Source organism: Pseudorasbora parva, chromosome 2 (genome assembly GCF_024679245.1).
Source record: "Pseudorasbora parva isolate DD20220531a chromosome 2, ASM2467924v1, whole genome shotgun sequence".
Classification (NCBI taxonomy): domain Eukaryota; kingdom Metazoa; phylum Chordata; class Actinopteri; order Cypriniformes; family Gobionidae; genus Pseudorasbora; species Pseudorasbora parva.
Genome location: NC_090173.1, coordinates 50,353,534 through 50,372,306, shown reverse-complemented (window position 1 = coordinate 50,372,306; position 18,773 = coordinate 50,353,534). Strand labels below are relative to the sequence as shown.

At 37.0% G+C, this 18,773-nt stretch overlaps 1 protein-coding gene across 6 annotated transcripts in view; it reads left to right on the top strand.

Moving 5' to 3' along the window:
- The window catches only part of baiap2a (BAR/IMD domain containing adaptor protein 2a), a 157,862-nt gene that overhangs the window by 60,108 nt on the left and 78,981 nt on the right, over positions 1-18,773 (top strand). For all 6 annotated transcript variants that reach the window (XR_010898950.1, XM_067423587.1, XM_067423559.1 and 3 more), the window contains exons 4-5: positions 15,215-15,276; positions 16,241-16,312. Coding sequence is in view for 5 of the 6 variants with exons in the window: in XM_067423587.1 (XP_067279688.1) it covers positions 15,215-15,276; positions 16,241-16,312 (134 nt within the window). In the remaining variant the exon portion in view is untranslated. The remainder of the gene's footprint in view (positions 1-15,214; positions 15,277-16,240; positions 16,313-18,773) is intronic.

Below are 18,773 nucleotides of genomic sequence, written 5' to 3'. Positions count from 1 at the left end.
TATTTTTCTACAGTGGGTGAAAATGTAGTTTTTTAATTACTTCGGTAATATTAGTAATGATGAATGTGATTCAGTGAATCTTTTTTATTTATTATTAGTTAATTGAAATGAATCAAACAAACAGTTGAGTTCAAACACTGTATTAACGTGATTCTAACACTTTTTAGTTAACTGTACTTAATGTAAAACTTAATTTGAAAAATCTAGTAATCTGTAGTATTCACATACTATTCCTCGTTTACTCAGAAAACCCAAGTTAAGATTAATCGGTTGGTTTGACTGCCATTTTGTCAAGCAAAAAAACAAACAAACAAACAAACTCACCATTATGGTGATCAGTGTTCCCTTTGGTTTGGCACTTTCGTATTATTATAACTCTCTTCCTATTGATGAAGCAACAAGAAATCAGTTTATTGGTTTCACAGGAAGATAATTAATAAATAGCCTTTTTTTTAAAAAAGTTGACTTAGCTTCAGACTGAATAATGAACTGTAGTTACTGATTTAGTCAGAAATGAAGGTCACCTTTTAAAATGAATCTATGTAATATTTCCCTTTATGTCGTGTAATGATCGATTACAATTGTCTTGCTAACACTTACGTCATAAACGCCTGTGGACTTTTAATTGGGTTGACATAATCCCTCTATATTTGTAACCGTATCTAGCAGTTGATCATGCTTTAGACATACACACACTTCAACATTTCAGCAAAACACAACACTGGTAACAACAACGGTAGCTCTACTAGCCTAAATCAAGAGCGGATCTAAAGTAAAAGCTCAAGTACTCTCTACTGATCTTTTTTAGTTACTTCAACTCTTGTATAAGTGAACTATACAAACTAAGCATTTGTTAGCACAACACACTATTCCTATTTCACTTGTTTTTTTTTTTAATGCAACTGGATTGCATGCACTCTTTCTTTTAAAAAATCTAATTAGACTTTATAGTGAATGAATCAGACTTCCCCACACTTCAAAAGAGAAAGGATATTCTCGGAGAGCTCGTTTGATTGTTGTCGGTCTGTTTCTCCAGTCCTGCTCCTGCAGGTCCACCATGCTGCAGATTTTCGCTCTAACACGCCTGCCTGGAAGTTTCTAGTGATCCTGAAGACCTTGATGTGCGGGTTTCGGTGTGTTTAATTAGGATCGGGGCTGAACTCCTGATGTGAGCTTAGCAGCAGCATAACCTGTGCTGCATGAAAGAACTGCAGCTGTGTGCAGAAAATGATGTGATGTTTGTGTTTGGCTTCATAAAATTCTGCGTTGCGTAAGATCATGCTGATGAGTTGATTTGCAGTGCATTTTCACCATATTTTGTTCTTGCTTGTGTGCAAATTGCAGCAATATGGGCTCAGCTATGATTATGCATCATTACTTCATATGCAGGATGCAGGGCATTCACAAATGCTGCGGTTTGCAGAAACAAAGCATTTGCAATTTTTCAATAAAAAATGGTTGAGAAATGATTAATGTGGGGAATTTTGTTTTGGGGGTCTCCTACAATAGGTTTACTCCATTATGTATCCAAATAAAAAACATAATGATAATCAAAAAATGATCATTTTCTCATACATTGCAGCATCATACAATAATTGCTGACACTTTATCATGGTATTAAATTACCTTACAAACACAAGCTATAAAGATGATCAAACTTAACTTAAACAAAATTCCCTGGTGTTGAATGAACACTGGTCGGTGTTCGTATTGGAACCACCAGCAGGGTGTTAAAGTAACACTGAAGCAGTGTTAGAGTTAATAAGATACTGAAGTGATTAATTGAGGGATGATTGTTTGATTATTAATGACACCTGATGATAATGAGCAGAATCACTGAAGGAAAGATGGTGCTGTTTTCTGGACATGTTTGGTCACCATTATGGAGATCAGTATTTCCTTTAGTTGACATCAGTTTGCCTCTTGGCTTCTGAGGTCAGTTTGTGATTTAAGCAATTGTGTTTTTTAAAACACTTAATTTGTTGTGAAGGCAACAATATTGCTTTCATCATCATAAAGCAAAATGTTTTCTTAACGTCTCATTGATCAAAACTGTTTTTTTATGTTAATTGATAATATTCACCGTCAATACTTTCTTGTAACTAATAAAACAGTCCGAATTGTTATTTTTATTTTAAATAAATGGTGTTACTTGTTTTAGATCCACACAAATCAAGAATTAGCATATGAATCTCAACAATGGTGACATACTTAAAGGTGCACTATGGAACTTTCCGTCCACTAGAGGGCGCCTATTCAAAACAAATGCGTAGTCTAATGACGCAAAGTGTGAGCGCAGCATCTTGGGACATGTGGTCTTCTCATCACAGCCGGTGGAAAATAGGACTCGGGCAGAAATCACGTTCATGCATGCGGTTATTAACGTTACTGTAGTCTAAAGCAGAGCAGGACCGAGTGTTGTGGAGCTGAGCACGGCTGCTGGAGCGATTGTTAAACAGATACCTGCCTCGCGAATACCGGGACTTTTATTATGACGGGACGGGACACAGTCGCCGGGCGCCTGCACAGATCCGCTCTTCCGGTTATGATTTTGAGGTAATGCCGCTCTGTTTATCATATTAGATACATTTAAGTGTGTTTAAAACGATGTTATGACGTTACTCCGTGCGTTCACTTGTTCACACTGCTAAGAGTAAATCGCTCCTGCGAAATAAAACCCGAAACCGAGGGTAACGCAGATATGACGCAATTGACAGGCGACTCCCTCAAATGCAATGCTGCAACGTCCCTGTCCTTAGTTAAAATAGCAATTTTCTCACAATTTACAAATAGTTGGAAACATCTGGGATATTGTAGGTACTCAACTGAACAAAATATATAACACCGGCCTAGTGGTTTTTGGATATTTTACTGCAAAAATACTACATAGTGCACCTTTAAATGCTGCAATGCATTCTGGGAGCCATGCTTTTTATATTGTAGTGGCTCCCAGAATGCATTGCAGCATGAAAGCGTGTCACCGTTGTTGAGATTCATTGGCTGATTCTTGATGTTTTTGTGTTTGGCTACATATTATTTTTCAGAATGTTTGATCTGTGGTGAGGAAGCTCTTGAAAATAATCTATTAAGAGTTAACTAATTTGAGCCAGGGATGAGTTTAAACAAAACATTTTTTAATGATGAACCAAGGTTTATCATCTGATAATCTTTGTTTAAACTTATTTTGTAACTAATTGTGTTTTGATAAACACTGTTACACAAACTGACCTCAGAAGCCAAGAGGCAAACTGATGTCAACTAAAGGAAATACTGATCTCCATAATGGTGACCAAACATGTCCAGAAAACAGCACCATCTTTCCTTCAGTGATTCTGCTCATTATCATCAGGTGTCGTTAATAATCAAACAATCATCCCTCAATTAATCACTTCAGTATCTTATTAACTCTAACACTGCTTCAGTGTTACTTTAACACCCTGCTGGTGGTTCCAATACGAACACCGACCGGTGTTAATTCCACACCGGGGAATTTACTGTGTAGAAACAAGACAAAATCTCAGAAGTAAGAAGGGCATTTTTTGCAGTTAGAAAGTTGTGTAGCGCCATTTTGTGTTCAGGGTTAACCGCTGTATTTCTCCATTCCCAACCAGCTGATGGAAAAGAAGCCTTTGCACATCCGAAATAGTTCATAATATAAAGTATCTAGAACTATTCAGAGTGTTTTGAAGTGTCCATGATAACAACTGCATATCGAGCATGTTCATTTAAGCGATGTGAAAAAAAAATGTAAGCAATTTGTACTGTTTTATAAGATTTGCTTATGGAAACAAGACAAGGAAATAGTAAAAATATGGAAAACCATGAATTGTCACCATTCTGTGAGAGTTCGATTCGTACGCTGATAATCGTTCATCTCGTTAATGCTGTTAGCAGTCAGAAAACTTTATTTTAATGACAATACATCTCCTTTGTCATCAGATTTTCCACTGTAATGCAGCCCACCAATAGCATTAGAGTCATCATTAGTGTGAGCGGCCATTACGACGACAGCAATGCAGCCGCTCGACGGCCTCCGGTGATTTAAGTCACCGCGTGTGTGAATATGCACTGCATACACAATACTTTATGACACGACTAAGTACTATTTGATGTACTAGATGCACCAGTGCACCATGTGATGCATTTGTTTTGTCAGAAGCTGCACTGTGGGGAGTGATGTAATCTGCTTTCTATATAAAATGACAAAGGAGGCTACGCATCTGTGTCAAGCTGATACACAAAGTCCTCCATTTTGTTCTTCGGTATCTCGGGTTTGGCCCGAAGCCTCAATGTTTCGACTGTTTCCATGACACCCTGCAGCGATCCACACTCGACCATTGTCAGTGATTCACTCCGCGCTCCTACTCGTCCTCCTCTTCCCAGACTGGTCCGGCCTGTCGGGTTTGCCCGCGGCTGCCGCGTCCGCTTCATGCGCCTCAGACGTTCTCATATAAATGTTTGCATGGAGCCGGTGAGGTGAGGCGGGGACAGGAAGTATGGGGTGACTTATTTGACTAGATGGACTCAATCCAAATGTTGTTGTTTTTCTTTCGCACACACACACATTTCTGTCCAAGTAGAGACATGCAGATTTTGTCAAGACAACCTGCTGTACCGACTGACAGGTATCTGTTGTTCTCCACTGGTTTCAGGTTGTGACACAAAAGGAGAGTTTTGAATTTCTTATCTTAGCTATCTTTATAAAATATATTATTATTATTACATTTTTATTTGTAAAATTGATAATGAGAATTATAATTTAAATCATGGTCATCATAATTATCATAAATATTGTATTTATGTATTATTAGTAGTAGTGGTAGTAGGATAATAATGCTTTAGAAAACCTGATTAAAGGTGCACTATGTAGTATTTTTGTGGTAAAATATTCAAAAACCTTTAGGCCAGTGTTATATATTTTGTTCAGTTGAGTTCTTACAATATCCCAAATGTTTCCAACCATTTGTAAATTGTGAGAAATTAATTATTTATTATTGTGAGAGACTAGGCCATCCTTAAAAATATTCTTGTTTGCCGTAACCCGACCGACCCTGTCAATTTAGGGCCGACTCAATTTTTTTTTTTTTTTCCCTTTTAGTCCGACCGACTTGCCGGTTGTAAATTGGCTTTAAGACCGACCAATTCCTTTTTTTTTTACTTTTCAAACAACTAATACAACAGTAATAAAATAATATGAATTATATTTTAGTAAGTATTATAAATGTATAAATTGCCTGGGCCTACATACAAACTAAGGCTACGTTCTTTCGTTTATAGAAAAACCCGTGACGTCATCTATGTTTACACTATGGTTAACGGATGTCACACTATGGCCTGCACGTGCGTTCGTTTCGGTTCGGCTCATACTCTCATTCACTGTAACGTTAGACTGTTAAAGTCCTGTCGGAGATTTCGCCGCATTGTGTGACAGGAGTCAGGACCATGGACACGTTACACACACCAGGCAAGATCACTGCAGAGGCGAGGGCTTTGAGCCCCTTCCCTTTTTGAAAATGAATCAAAAGTGCCCCTCTCAACATTTATCATTACTATATTGTGGCGAATAAAACAGATTTTGAATTATAATTAATATAACAACGTGTACAAAACAGTAACAAATTGCGGAAAAGCCGTTTATCTTGTCTCTGTCAGTCTGAAATGTCGTGTTGTCATAACGCGTTGCTATGGGTAGCGTGTGTTCTGCTCGACCGCAGCGCGTGGTGGGAGCGGCGGCACTGGTTGTAACTTGAAAAATAATGCTTTATGCATGGTTCTGTCGATGGATACACGTGCACTACAACAGCGATAATAAAAGAAAACGTGGGCAAAACGGTCTATCTTTGTAAACTGTGTTCAATGCATGCGAGTGCTGCCGTATGACCAGTCATTTTCGCCGTCATCACTCAGTATATTCGCCAGAAGACGCGAATGAGAAGAACCCTCTGCAGTGAGAGAAGATCTGTCTCTGTGCGCAGCGCGCGCACGTCTCACAGCGCGCAAATATTGAGTTCTTTCAAGTCTTGCGTTTGAACGGATAAACTCACACAAAAAGTATGTCAACATGTCGATCTTGATGAGTATCCATCAGACAGTCTGTAAGTTATATGCCTTAAGAGAACTTTATACAGTTGAGAAAGACGAGCATATCTCTGTATTAGGTCTTAAAGGGGCAGTAGCCTTTACTGCTGTCTGTCAAACAAAAGATAAGGACTCACTCACTGCTCTTGATTGAATAGCTGGTTATAGCTACTTAATTAATTGAATTCATAAAAACAACTTTTTGCTTTTTAATATTCAAATGCACTAGTCTATATCACCAGATGCGTTGGTCTGGCAAGAAGTGCAAGCCACTTCAGAGACACAGGTAAATGCGTGTTCAGATTTAACACAATCGAGCGTAAAAATAAGAAACATATCACGGGGAAAATACTAAAACGGGAAGACAGTGGGAAAAGAGTTAAAATACGTGAGAAACCCGGGAAAAAAGGGAGTGTTGACAGCTTTGAGTCAATGACAGCTAGCTGGTGGTTGGACCCTTTTCTTAAAGAATGCACCTGAAATTTATGCAATAAACATGTTTTTGACAAATATTTCAATTTGGTGTGGTCTATATAGCCTGCAATTAGCCTACACGCCCGAAGGCACGGCTTGAAGACCCAGTCAGTGATGTCACGATATGCCAATTTGTTTAAATTCATACCTACGTAATCACCATCACCAAAAATTTACTTTTTTTTTTGTATTAAAATTTGAAAAAAAAATATAGACCTACCTACCGACCCTTTTTTTAAAAAATTTTACTGTTACTGCAAACCAAAATATTTTTAAGGATGGCCCTATTTTAACCAAGGAGCCGGGACGTCTGAGGGAGTCTCCTGTCAATAGCGTCATATCTGCGTTACTCTCGGTTTCCGGTTTTATTCTGCAGAAGCGCTTTACTCTTAGCAGTGTGAACAAGAGTCACAGCAGCCGCTGAGAGAACACACAGAGTAACGTCATAACATCATTTTAAACACACTTAAATGTGTGTGATATGATAATCAGAGCTGTGTTACCTCACACTCATGAACAGAAAAGAGGAAATGTCGCCGGCGACTGTGTCTCGTCATAATAAAAGTCCCGCTGCTCGCGAGCCGTGTGTTTGTGTATCAATCGCTCCAGCGGCCGTGCTCAGCTCCTCAACACTCGGTCCTGCTCTTCTTCACACTACAGTAACGTTAATAATCACATCCATCATCATGATTTCTGCCAGAGTCCTATCCCGATTCTTTCCCACCGGCTGTGAGGTGAAGACCACATGTCCCAAGATGCTGAGCTCAAACTTAGCGTCGTCAAACTACGCCTTTGCTTTGAATAGGCGCCCTCTAGCAGACGGAAAAGTTACATAGTGCAGCTCTAACTGTTTTATTTAATTATGCATGTATTTTATTTTTATTTAATAATTGTTTTCTTCTTGTAAAGTCAAAGTCATGTAATGCTACCAACATATTTTCCCAAGAGAACTGCTCTACTGACTGACAGGTTTCTTTTGTTCTTCGCTGGTTGCGGGTTGAGGAAGAAGGAAGGAGGAGGAGAAACGGCCGTGACAGAACCCGTGTGTGTGTGTGTGTGTGTTGTGGAGCTCTCTTCAGTGACCGTGACTGCTTGTTGCCGTCCGTCAGTCAGGCAGGCAGCTGTGCACAAGCTGAAGGAATGTGGAAGTCTCAAGTCCGCTTTTAAAGAGCTTAAAGCACCTGCATGCAAAGAGCTCCTCTCAGACACAGATTAGCAGAGTCAAGATTTCTGAAAGGCATTTAGTTTGTCTTTGCTGTAAAGACTCAATGCTCATCGCTAACAACATACCAGGACAATAGTCTGATATCAGTTTAGAGATTTTTCTGACAACATTCTCCTTCGTTAGGTTTCTGCCTCAGATCAAGTTTTCTTTGATTCCTTTACTTGAGCTAAACTAAATAAGACATTTCAGCTGCTTGCAAAGTGAATAAATGATCTAAAGGTGGACTGAGGAAGAAGGTTTTCCAGTAAGGTTTCGGGAAGGAAGGTCTGGGTGTGGCCGCATACACACTGTCGAGCTTTGGGAGTCATATTTAAATGCAGGAGTTAATCCGCTGAATTATTGTTGAGTGGTTGATGTGGTGGTAACCATAGCAACATTTTGTAGTCTCGGTCAGTGGTGTACTGCTTTTGTTTTTTCATAGTACCTATTCATTTATTCAAAAATATTTTTAAAAAGCATTCATACTGCACAATCACTTGAATGTGGATTTTGGTGAATTAAAATAATTGGTGTTTTTTTAAATAATCTCAAAAATGTTGTGGGTTTATTTATCTGTCTGTCTGTCTATCTATCTGTCTATCTATCTGTCTATCTGTCTGTCTGTCTGTCTGTCTGTCTGTCTGTCTGTCTGTCCGTCCGTCCGTCCGTCCGTCCGTCTGTCTGTCTGTCCGTCCGTCCGTTCATCCATCCATCCATCCATCCATCCATTCTTGTGTAACATTATCCATCCATCCATCCATCCCTCCTTGTACCAGTATCCATCCATCCATCCATCCATCCATCCATCCATCCATCCTTGTGTTACATTATCCATCCATCCATTCTTGTGTAACATTATCCATCCATCCATCCATCCTTGTGTAACATTATCCATCCATCCATCCATCCATTATTGTGTAACATTATCTATCATCCATCCATCCATCCATCCATCCATCCATCCATCCATCCATCCATCCATCCATCCATCCATCCATTCTTGTGTAACATCATCCATCCATCCATCCATCCATCCATCCATCCATCCATCCATCCATCCATCCATCCATCCTTGTGTAACATTATCCATCCATCCATCCTTGTGTAACATTATCCATCCATCCATCCATCCATTCTTGTGTAACATTATCCATCCATCCATCCATCCATTCTTGTGTAACATTATCCATCCATCCATCCATCCATCCATCCATCCATCCATCCATCCATCCATCCATCCATCCATCCATCCATCCATTGCTTATAATAAGCATGTTTATAATTTGTATTTATTTATTATTTTGTTGTGTGTGTGTGTATATAAAGCTTTCTTATTTGTATGCTAGTAATGATAATATTAATAATAATAATAACAGCAAAGTTTGTCTGCAAAATTATAGTAATGTAACGCAACCAACATTCAGAAAACACACCCAGCAGACCAGATATTAAAACATCTTATCAGTTGACGTTTTTATAACAGAACCAGATTAGTTCAGGTTTTACAACATATTGTGATACTATTCAGTGATTCAGTACGTTATATTAATAAATATATTTTTTCTTGAGTTTTACATAATGGTTAGTCTTGCATGCCAGCAGATATTTTGACCAAAATGATATTAGATAATTCCGGTCATCTGACCAATATATTTTTCAAAGTTCATTTAGCTGTCACTTTCATATATAACTGAAATCTGTGTGTATAGAATTATATTAAGGACAAGAAGAGTGGCAACTGTACTTCATCTGTTAGTGTGTGTACGTGTGTTCATGGCATTAAAATGACCCCAGTACTAAGTCCAGTCAAAATAGCTCTTTAGTTTGTAAGCCTTGAGGCTGGTGAGCACGGCTGATTCTCTTTAATCGGTTTAGGCTGCAGACTAATGAGGGAGACCACCGGGTTTGTTTTTTAAGTCTGTCTGATGGTCCGTCCAGGGGGTTGATGATATGATCATCATTCTGCACCACATACCTGTTTTTAACAACACTATCTCATCATGACCAATTCGTACATATTTTTCAAGGTGGCTAATTTGTACATTTGAGGTTTGAGGTAGATCATGCGTTTGAATTCATAGAAATTTGGCAATTCTCCAAATACGTACGTTTTAGCAAAAATCGTACAAGCGAGGTCGTACAAATTAGCCACCTCGTAATACATGCACAATTTGCCACGATATTGGGTTGGTTTTTGATCACACCTCAGAGTTCTGCTGGTTTGAGTAATAGCAGTAAAGCCACGGAAGCCATTTTGATTGAGTCTGGATGGACATTTCTGTTTGGTGACTTTTTACCCCATGTGTACATAATTAAGAATTACCAATATTTTCACAACATTTATTATTAATGCTATTTTCTACATATAGTACATTTTTAAGATCATTAATGCTGAAATAAAATAATTGTTTGGTATAGAGGCCTAATGTTAATGAAAGAATATTGTAAAATGTTACCCACCATTTAATTAACAGCATTTATGCCCATTTAAAAACCGCCCACATAGTTAACAGGTCATTATTGTGATTTGATATTTCTCTGAATTGTTTTCTTTCATTTGAGAAATGGAATGAAAATGAACAAATAAAGAAATGAACAAAATGTGCGGTTTCTGTATTAAAGTAGTGCGTTGTGTTTTGTATAGCTTTCTCACTCTGTTTGTGTGGATGAATGAGTTTGGACTGCAATGCTCATTTAAATGCATCTGTTTTTTGTTGTTTGTTTGTTTTTTTTCTTAGTTTTTTGTTTTTGTGCCTGGCAGTTTACTAAAAATGCTTATAGAGATCATAATTAAGATTATTGGGTAAACTCAGACTAGTGACTTGTAACAGTATAGTTCACTCATTTAGTATTTGTGTTTTCCAAGGAGCATAAAGGGAGAAATTTTGAGGAATATTCACACTGCTCTTTTCCATACGGCTAAAGACTATTCTTGACTTTTTGAAATCTTTCACATGTTCACATATCCAAACTAAACAATGGTCAATAGTTTGATTAGTGACTACAAACACAGATCATGGCTGGCCAAGAATTTATGGAAGCACAAATTAATTTTAGAACAAATTTTATTTCTTTCAGCTGAAATGGAGCACAACATTTGGGTCCGTTTCTCTTACAAAGCTGTCACGTGCCTTTTGAAGACTGGGAATATGGGACTTTTATGTTACTTCCTTCAGAAACTGATTTCCCCAAGTGCGACATGTTTCTGGATCAAAATCTGTGTTGATCCGGGAAGAACATTCCAATCAACCAATCAGATTTGAAGGACATCTTTACAGTTTGTCAAGTTTAGGTCCCGCCCACACTCATGAACAACTCATCATGTCGGTTATGGAAATGTAGAAATTAAATTTGAAGCTCCAATCTTCAGTTGGCGCCTCAGTGACAACTTAACTCAGAGAAGCCGTCGATCTCAGCTGTCAGTCATGACGTCACACCCCCGTTTGTGTAGCGCCAATGAACTAAATAAAACCAAATGCATTTAAATAGCGATCACTTGAACTAACACCAGCGTGATTAAAATCTGTCTTTGGAAGAAAAATATTCGAAGTGTAATTTGATTTAGTTTGTCTCGCATCCCTTTACATTTCATAGAGAGGGCGGGGTTTATGACCATCCTCATTTTGGCTTCGCTTTTTAGGACTTGTGTCGCACGCTTTGTAAGGATAGGGTCAATAAAATATGTTGACCCAGGAACAGGATGTGTCACACTCTGCAAATTCAAGATGTGCAATATTTTTTTAAAAAATGTCATTATTAAAGGGATAGTTCACCCAAAAATGAAAATTGTATGATTATCTGCTTACCCCCAAAGCATTCAAGATGTAGATATGTTTGTTTCTTAAGTAGAACACAAATTAAGATTTTTAACTACAACCATGGCTGTATAATGCATGTCAATGGAGTGTATTTCTATGAGAGTAAAAAAAAAAAGACATACGAATCCATATGAAACCCAGCGGTTGATGTCTTAAGACACGAAACGATCGATTTCTGTGAAAAACCCAGCAGTATTTGTGTTAGTTTTTTACTTCATAGCAGACGAATCTCATCTAGTATTCCCAATGCCATTACACTGGAGAAGGTCAAAACCCGGCGCAATCATAGAAATATATTTACATAGATGCCTCACTAGTGCCTGCACAGATGGCTCAGGTCAGTCAGTCATGTAAATATGTTTCTATGGTCACGGAGGGTTTTTGACCTTACTTGATGGAAGTAATGGCATTTGGAATATTAGATGAGATTCGTCTGATATGAGGTAAAAAAAAAATAACGTATACTGTTCGGTTTCCCCCAGAAACCGATTGTTTCGTGTCTTAAAACATCAATGTGTCGCCACAAGACGCTGTGTTTAATATGGATTCGTGTGTGTATGTGTTTGTGGCTCTCATAGAAATACACCCCATTGAAATGCATTATATGAGCAACGGTTGTAGTTAAAAATCTTCATTTCTACTGAAGAAACAAACATCTACATCTTGGATGCCCTGAGGGTAAGCAGATGCACATCACAAAATTAAATTTTTGGGTGAACTATCCCTTTAACATTGGACAATACATTTTTTGTTTTGCTGATTATTGTGAGACTTTTATTATGACTATACCAGGACTTTTATTTGACAGCTCTCGTTTGGCAGCGTCCATTTTCTGTCTTTGTCTTACAGTTCTGTCATCAATTTTAAATCCTAGATTTCAAACTGTACTGCATTATATCCATTTGGCCACAATGACACATTCATGTCATATTCATTGTGTATAGCACGTAAAATTAGCATTACTGGCCTTTACTTGAGAAAATTTGATTCCCAGTGTGCACAGATTTACTAAGTGTACTATTGAGAATGAGAAGATGACGTAATGATGTTTACTCTGTGTTGCATTTCGGGAAGGCGTCGTCAAATGTAGCTATACGCTTTTGTTGTGTAACAGGTCATGTTATGACTTCTAATGACTTAAAGCTTCTGAACGCTGATACTAGACTATAAACCAGGTAACTAATGCTGTCAGGGTGTGTGTGAGAGGTTGTAGCGTCCTCCTGCAGCTGGCAGGTCATACGGGTCGATGTTGTTGATGTCAAGCGGTTTCTCTAAATAACTCTGTTTGGCTGTGTTATTTAGCCTCTCCCGATATAGCACCTTTTTTTAGCTTCTTCCTCCTCGATTTCTCCACAAGAAACTGCACCGTATTGCAGGAATTCAAACAAATCTTAAGCTGTTCTCTCGGTCTCACTGTCGAAATAACCATGGCAACCGATAGCGTATCCTCCCAATATGGCTTTCCTGAAATGCGGAGTGAAAACATTGTGACGTAACTTCTCAATTGGTTACAGTGTTAACTTCCCTTTTATTCTTGTTTTTAACAGTTTCATTATTTGTTCTGCTTGTGTATATGTATCTTTTTATGTTGATTCTTTTTTTAATTATTTTTAATTTGAGTTAATATTGTGTAAAATGAATATGCATTTCGGTTGCAGTTTATTTTAGAGTACAGTACTTACAGTGCACTTACCTAAGAATGTACTGGCAATATACAGTGAGGTAACTTCCAGAGGCGGACAGTAGTGGAGTATTTTTACTTTCCAAGTAATTTTATTTTTCACGTATATACTTTATCTGTGTTCTTCTGTGGAAAACGTTTACTTCCAAAGCATAATATTGTCATTTTTACTGCACTGCGTTTCACATTGAATATCATTTAATATCAAGTACATTAAATATTCAGTGCTGTATAATTTTACTCAAGTAAAATTAATTGAAATTTTAATCGAGTACAAGTAAGAAAGTACTACATGTTTAATGTAATTAAGAGTTAAAGGTAAAACTTTTTTTTATTATTTGTGAAGTAAAAGTTTTCCAAAGAAAAACACTGATAAAGTATATACTTGAAAATGTACTTGAGTACATTTGGGTAAAGGTTAGGTTTAGGGGAAGGTTCAGGGTTAGCACAGTACCTAGTTGTGGTAATTACTATAATACGTATGCACATGGAGAACAGGGCTGTAAAATAAAGTGCTACTTAAATCTCATTGGAGCATCTTATTTGCTAACTTGTAAATTTGATGTAATATCGTCTTCATGTCTTAAAGATATTGGCATCAGCCATCAAAACAATCCATATCGGTCATGGTCAGCCGGTAGTATTTTCTGGCTTTTTTGTGCCTGACCACATTCTGCTTTTGCTGTATGGAAAAGAGCAGCCTGAACATTCGGCTTAACATCTCCTTTTGTTTCCCATAGAAAGAAATGCGTTTGAAACATAATCAGGCTGAATGAATGATGACCTGCTTTAATTTTGGGACGACCTAGTCATCATTAATCTCTCCAGGAGCCTCTTTTGGAGTAATCAACAGGCTGTGTCTCTGAGTACAATGCTTGAGCTCTTCAATCATGCGTCTGTGGCGTAAACAAGCGCGCGGGGATCCGATGTGTGTTGTCACACTGGACTGACTGTCAAGTGCGACGCGTTCTAGCACTCGCAAAACACTAGAGCCGCTCTGTGCTGAACTTTATCGTGCCGAGATGGGCGGAGGTCAGGGCTGCTGGCTGTTGTCTTCCATTGCTGTGTGTTCTTTTCAAAGTGTCTTACCGGGTCTCCTCTGTGCTCTGCTCACTGTCTGTTCCTTTCTTCACAATGCATTGCACATTCAGAAGCAGCAGCATGTAGGTATATTAAAACAACTTCCACCAGCTGCATGGCCTCTCTTTGTTTCTTTTTTTCTTCCTGTTTACTTTACTCTTCTGCAATAAGTGTCATCCTGCAGGAGAAGAACCAAAAAAAAAAAAAAAAAAGGACAAATGAAACACATTTCTCATTTACAGTCGAGAGTTCTTTGGTTTTGTTTAAAGGAACACTTCACTCAAATGTAAATCCTGTCAATATTTACTGACATTCATGTCATTCCAAACCAGACCCATATGCTGTTATGTTTCTCTCTCTCTCACACACACACACACACACACACCCAAACCACCATTAAACACGCTATAGTCTTCTGAAGTTATACGATAGCTTTCCGCAGAAAAATAACAGCATATGGCGAGTAAATAATGACAGAATTTGCATTTTGCGTTGAAATATTCCTTTATTACAATGAGATGTCCAAACGCCTTTCGAAATGCTTTGTATTTTTGCTCATCCGAGTTTCTCTGTTTGTTCTCCACCCTTTCATCCTGTCGTTAATTTCTCTGTCTCCGTGTTTAATGTCTTCTGACAGTGTCATTGTCTCCATGTTTGCCCGTCTGTGGTGTGTGTTCAGTGCGATGGCATGGTTATAATGCACGTTGGGACTTCTCTCCCTCTTTCTATCTTTCTTTCTTTCCTTCCTCCTTGCCTACTCCACCCTAACTCGATCGGTCTCTTTAACCTCACTACATTTTTCTCACTTGGATCACATGATTATGAGTCCATTTCCTGTTGTCCTCTCTCTTAACGGACGTCTGTCCCTCTTCTCCGCAGGGGACGTGCTTTTCCAGATGGCAGAGGTCCACCGGCAGATTCAAGTGCAGTTAGAGGAAATGGTGTGTACCCTGTTCAACCATCATCCATTTCTCCTCTTTTTTTTTTTTAAAGGATCTATTTATCATAGTACATTGGAACAGTTTTTGACACGTTCGCAGGTTTAATACAAGTTAAAACCTAACTTTTGCTGTAAAGCAAACTCCACACATAGAAATTGCATCAAAATGGGGATTTACAAGTTTCCGGTTGATGTAAAAATGAAAAAAAATCAACGTGTAACGTTATTACTGTAGTAATAAAAGTAAAGTCAACTTTAAATTTGGAACACAAATTGGTTAGATACATGGCTTTGAAGTTAAGTACAGTACATTTGATTCACAGTATATTATTTTTTTTCATACTTTCATTTTTTTTTTGTAAGTGCTGCTGAGTGTCTTCTTTAAAACAGGACCAAACTTGGGTCTGCATTCCAAAGCATTCTTGAATTAAAAACATTTAAAGAGATAATTCACCCAACATTTTTAATTGTGTCATTTACTCACTCTCGAGGTGTTCCAAACCTGTATGACTTTCTTTCCTCTGCTGAACACAAAATAAGTTATTTTGAAGATTATGGTTAAACACACAGTTGATGTGCACCGTTGACTTCCATAGTAGGAAAAATGAGGACCATCAACTGGTTACTGAGATATTCTTTAAAATATCTTCTTTTGTGTTCAGCAGAAGAAAGAAATTCATACAGGTTTGGAAAAACGTCAGTAAATGAGGACCGATTTTTCATTTTTGTATGTATTGTCAAAAAGAAGGTGAAAGGTATGTGGTTCAAATAAAGTGTAACTATTTTCCCCCCCATTTCTTTAAAAAACAAACTGAGGGATGAGTTATTATTTACTGTGCTCATCAACATTATGCTAAAAGTCTGTTGATAGTGTATTGAAGCCATATATCATGGTATAATCTGCACACATCTTCTTTCATGTTAATAAAAAGGCAAATTAACAAACTTCAGAATTTTTTTTGCAGTTGAAATGCTTCCATAACGAGCTGCTGTCAGAGCTGGAGAAGAAGGTGGAGTTGGACGCTAGATACCTGACTGTGAGTCCGCACCTCATCCCACTCCTTACAGACTGACAGAACGCACAGACACACCTCACATCTACGTTAGTTATACACATTTCTCGACTGTGCACTGATTGGCACAACCAACAAACACACTCTTTTCACAATCCATTTAGTTTCACTCTACGTATTTTGTTTTGTTTTTCACTTGGAGATGCGTCTATTTCAATATAATGGAGGCAAAATGGATTTGGAATGGTGTTTTAAGTTGATTTTAAAAGTATGAAAACCAGTGAGATGTTTCAAACATTATGCTATATTATCATCACTTGACTTCACTACATCCAATTAACATTTTAGTCATATGCTACCGTTCAGTGTTTTGGGTTGGTGAGATTTTTAACTTATATTATAAATATTGTATATAACACATATGTTAAATATATATGTGTGTATTTATTCATTTAAATATACTTAATTAATAATTATACACAATACACACACACACACACACACACATATACATATATATATATATATATATATATATATATATATATATATATATATATATATATATATATATATATATATATATATATATATATATATATATATATATATATATATATATATATATATATATATAATGAAAACACAAACTTTTATTTTGAATGCGATTTGACAGCCATTTAATTTTTATTTCATTTAAAAAAAACAAGTATCTCTTTGAATATTTAGTAAATGTAATGTATTCCTGTGATTACTCCAGTCTTCAGTGTCACATGATCCTTCAGAAATCATAATAATATGATGATTTGATGCTCAAGAAACATTATTATCAATGATGGAAAAAGTGCAGTTTATTTTTTTTCAGGATTCTTTAATTAATAGAAAGTTCAGAGCAGATTTGTAGTTTGTTTTGTAACAATATAAAAGTATTTACTGTTATATTTGCTCAAAAGTATTACTTTAAAAAGAAATCTTACTGATGCCAAACTTTTGAACGGTAGTGTAAATATTTATTTAGCATTTTTGAGTCAAATTTTGCCTTGCCTCTTGGCAGTCTGTTAAAACATTTGGATACATTAGCTGTCACTGTTTTTGCTTATTTGCTTATACACTCCACATTTTGGCTAATATGGAAGATAATTTGCAAACAATTTATAGTTATGCATTTGGCAGATTCTTTTATCCAAAGCAGCTTATCAGTAAATGCGTTTCCTTTGATTTAAACACACAAACTTGGTTTCGCAAGCACCATACACTCTTCATAATAACGGTTCTTTATGGTTCCATGAGGAACCTTTCACATCCATGGAATCTTTCCATTCCACAAAAAGGTTTTTTATACAATGATTTAAAAGATTCTGTGGTGAACTACAGGAAAAATGAAGTATTTACTTTACCAATGGAAAATGTAATTTCTATATTCTAGTTCAGGCAAGAATTAAAAAACAAAGTAAATTCAAGCTTGCAGAAATTAAAGCATAAATGTCAACATTATAAAATTAAGTAAAACTACTCGACTTTTCTGATACTGGTGTTCCCATAATGCTCTGAGTCTTGAATAATGAATTAGGTTAATTGTTCTCTGTTTTCTAGTTGTATTTACACCATTTTATAATTGTTTTTGTTGTTAGGTTTAGTTAATTTACAAATCAGAATGACACATTCATACTCAAAAATTATCCATCAAATGTTACGTTATTGTGTAACAAGTATTGAGGTCTCTGTGTCCGGGTGACGCGTTACTTCTATTATGGAGATATGGTGTCTACACAATATCTATTGTATTATTTTTCTTAGATGATTCTAAGTAAATCTTCAATTCAGTGTTATATTGTTTGAGTAAAAAAGTATTATAAAGGAAACTTCAACTAAGTAGAAAATACTGAACCTTAAGTTAAAATGACTTGTTTTCTTTAATTTACTTGTGAAATGTGTGCAAAAACTTTCAGTGTAGTGGGAAAAGGTTCTTTAGGTTATTAAAATGTTCTTCACGCTAAGAAAACAATGGTTCTTTTAAGAGCTGTTCACTGAAAGGTTCTTTGGGGAACTCTTCTTCTATGGTTCCTCACTGGGAAAACCTCGTTTTAGGACTTTTATTTTTAAGAGTCAAATAAAAAAGAGAATATGTACACACTATATGTACTGCTAACTACTTTCTTAGTATGCACAGTAGAATACCATTCCAAAAATACCCAAAGATCGTGTAAATCTACATCTTCAGACATTGGTCTTGCTTTCTTATATAGCAACGGCCGTGTTTTCCCGTCATTCCTGTTTCCACTATTTTCAACAAATGAAAGTACACAATTTGCGGGAGATTAAAGTATGTTTGGAGCAGTGCTGGGAGAGATATCTTTAGACCGTGAGTGGGTTGGAGAGGAGCTGTGTAGAGCAGTTCATAAGGGGGGTTTGGACTGGGATTGGGCGTCGCTTGTCATCACATTGTATTCAGATAAAATGAATGCTTGCCGCCTTGCCTTATTCA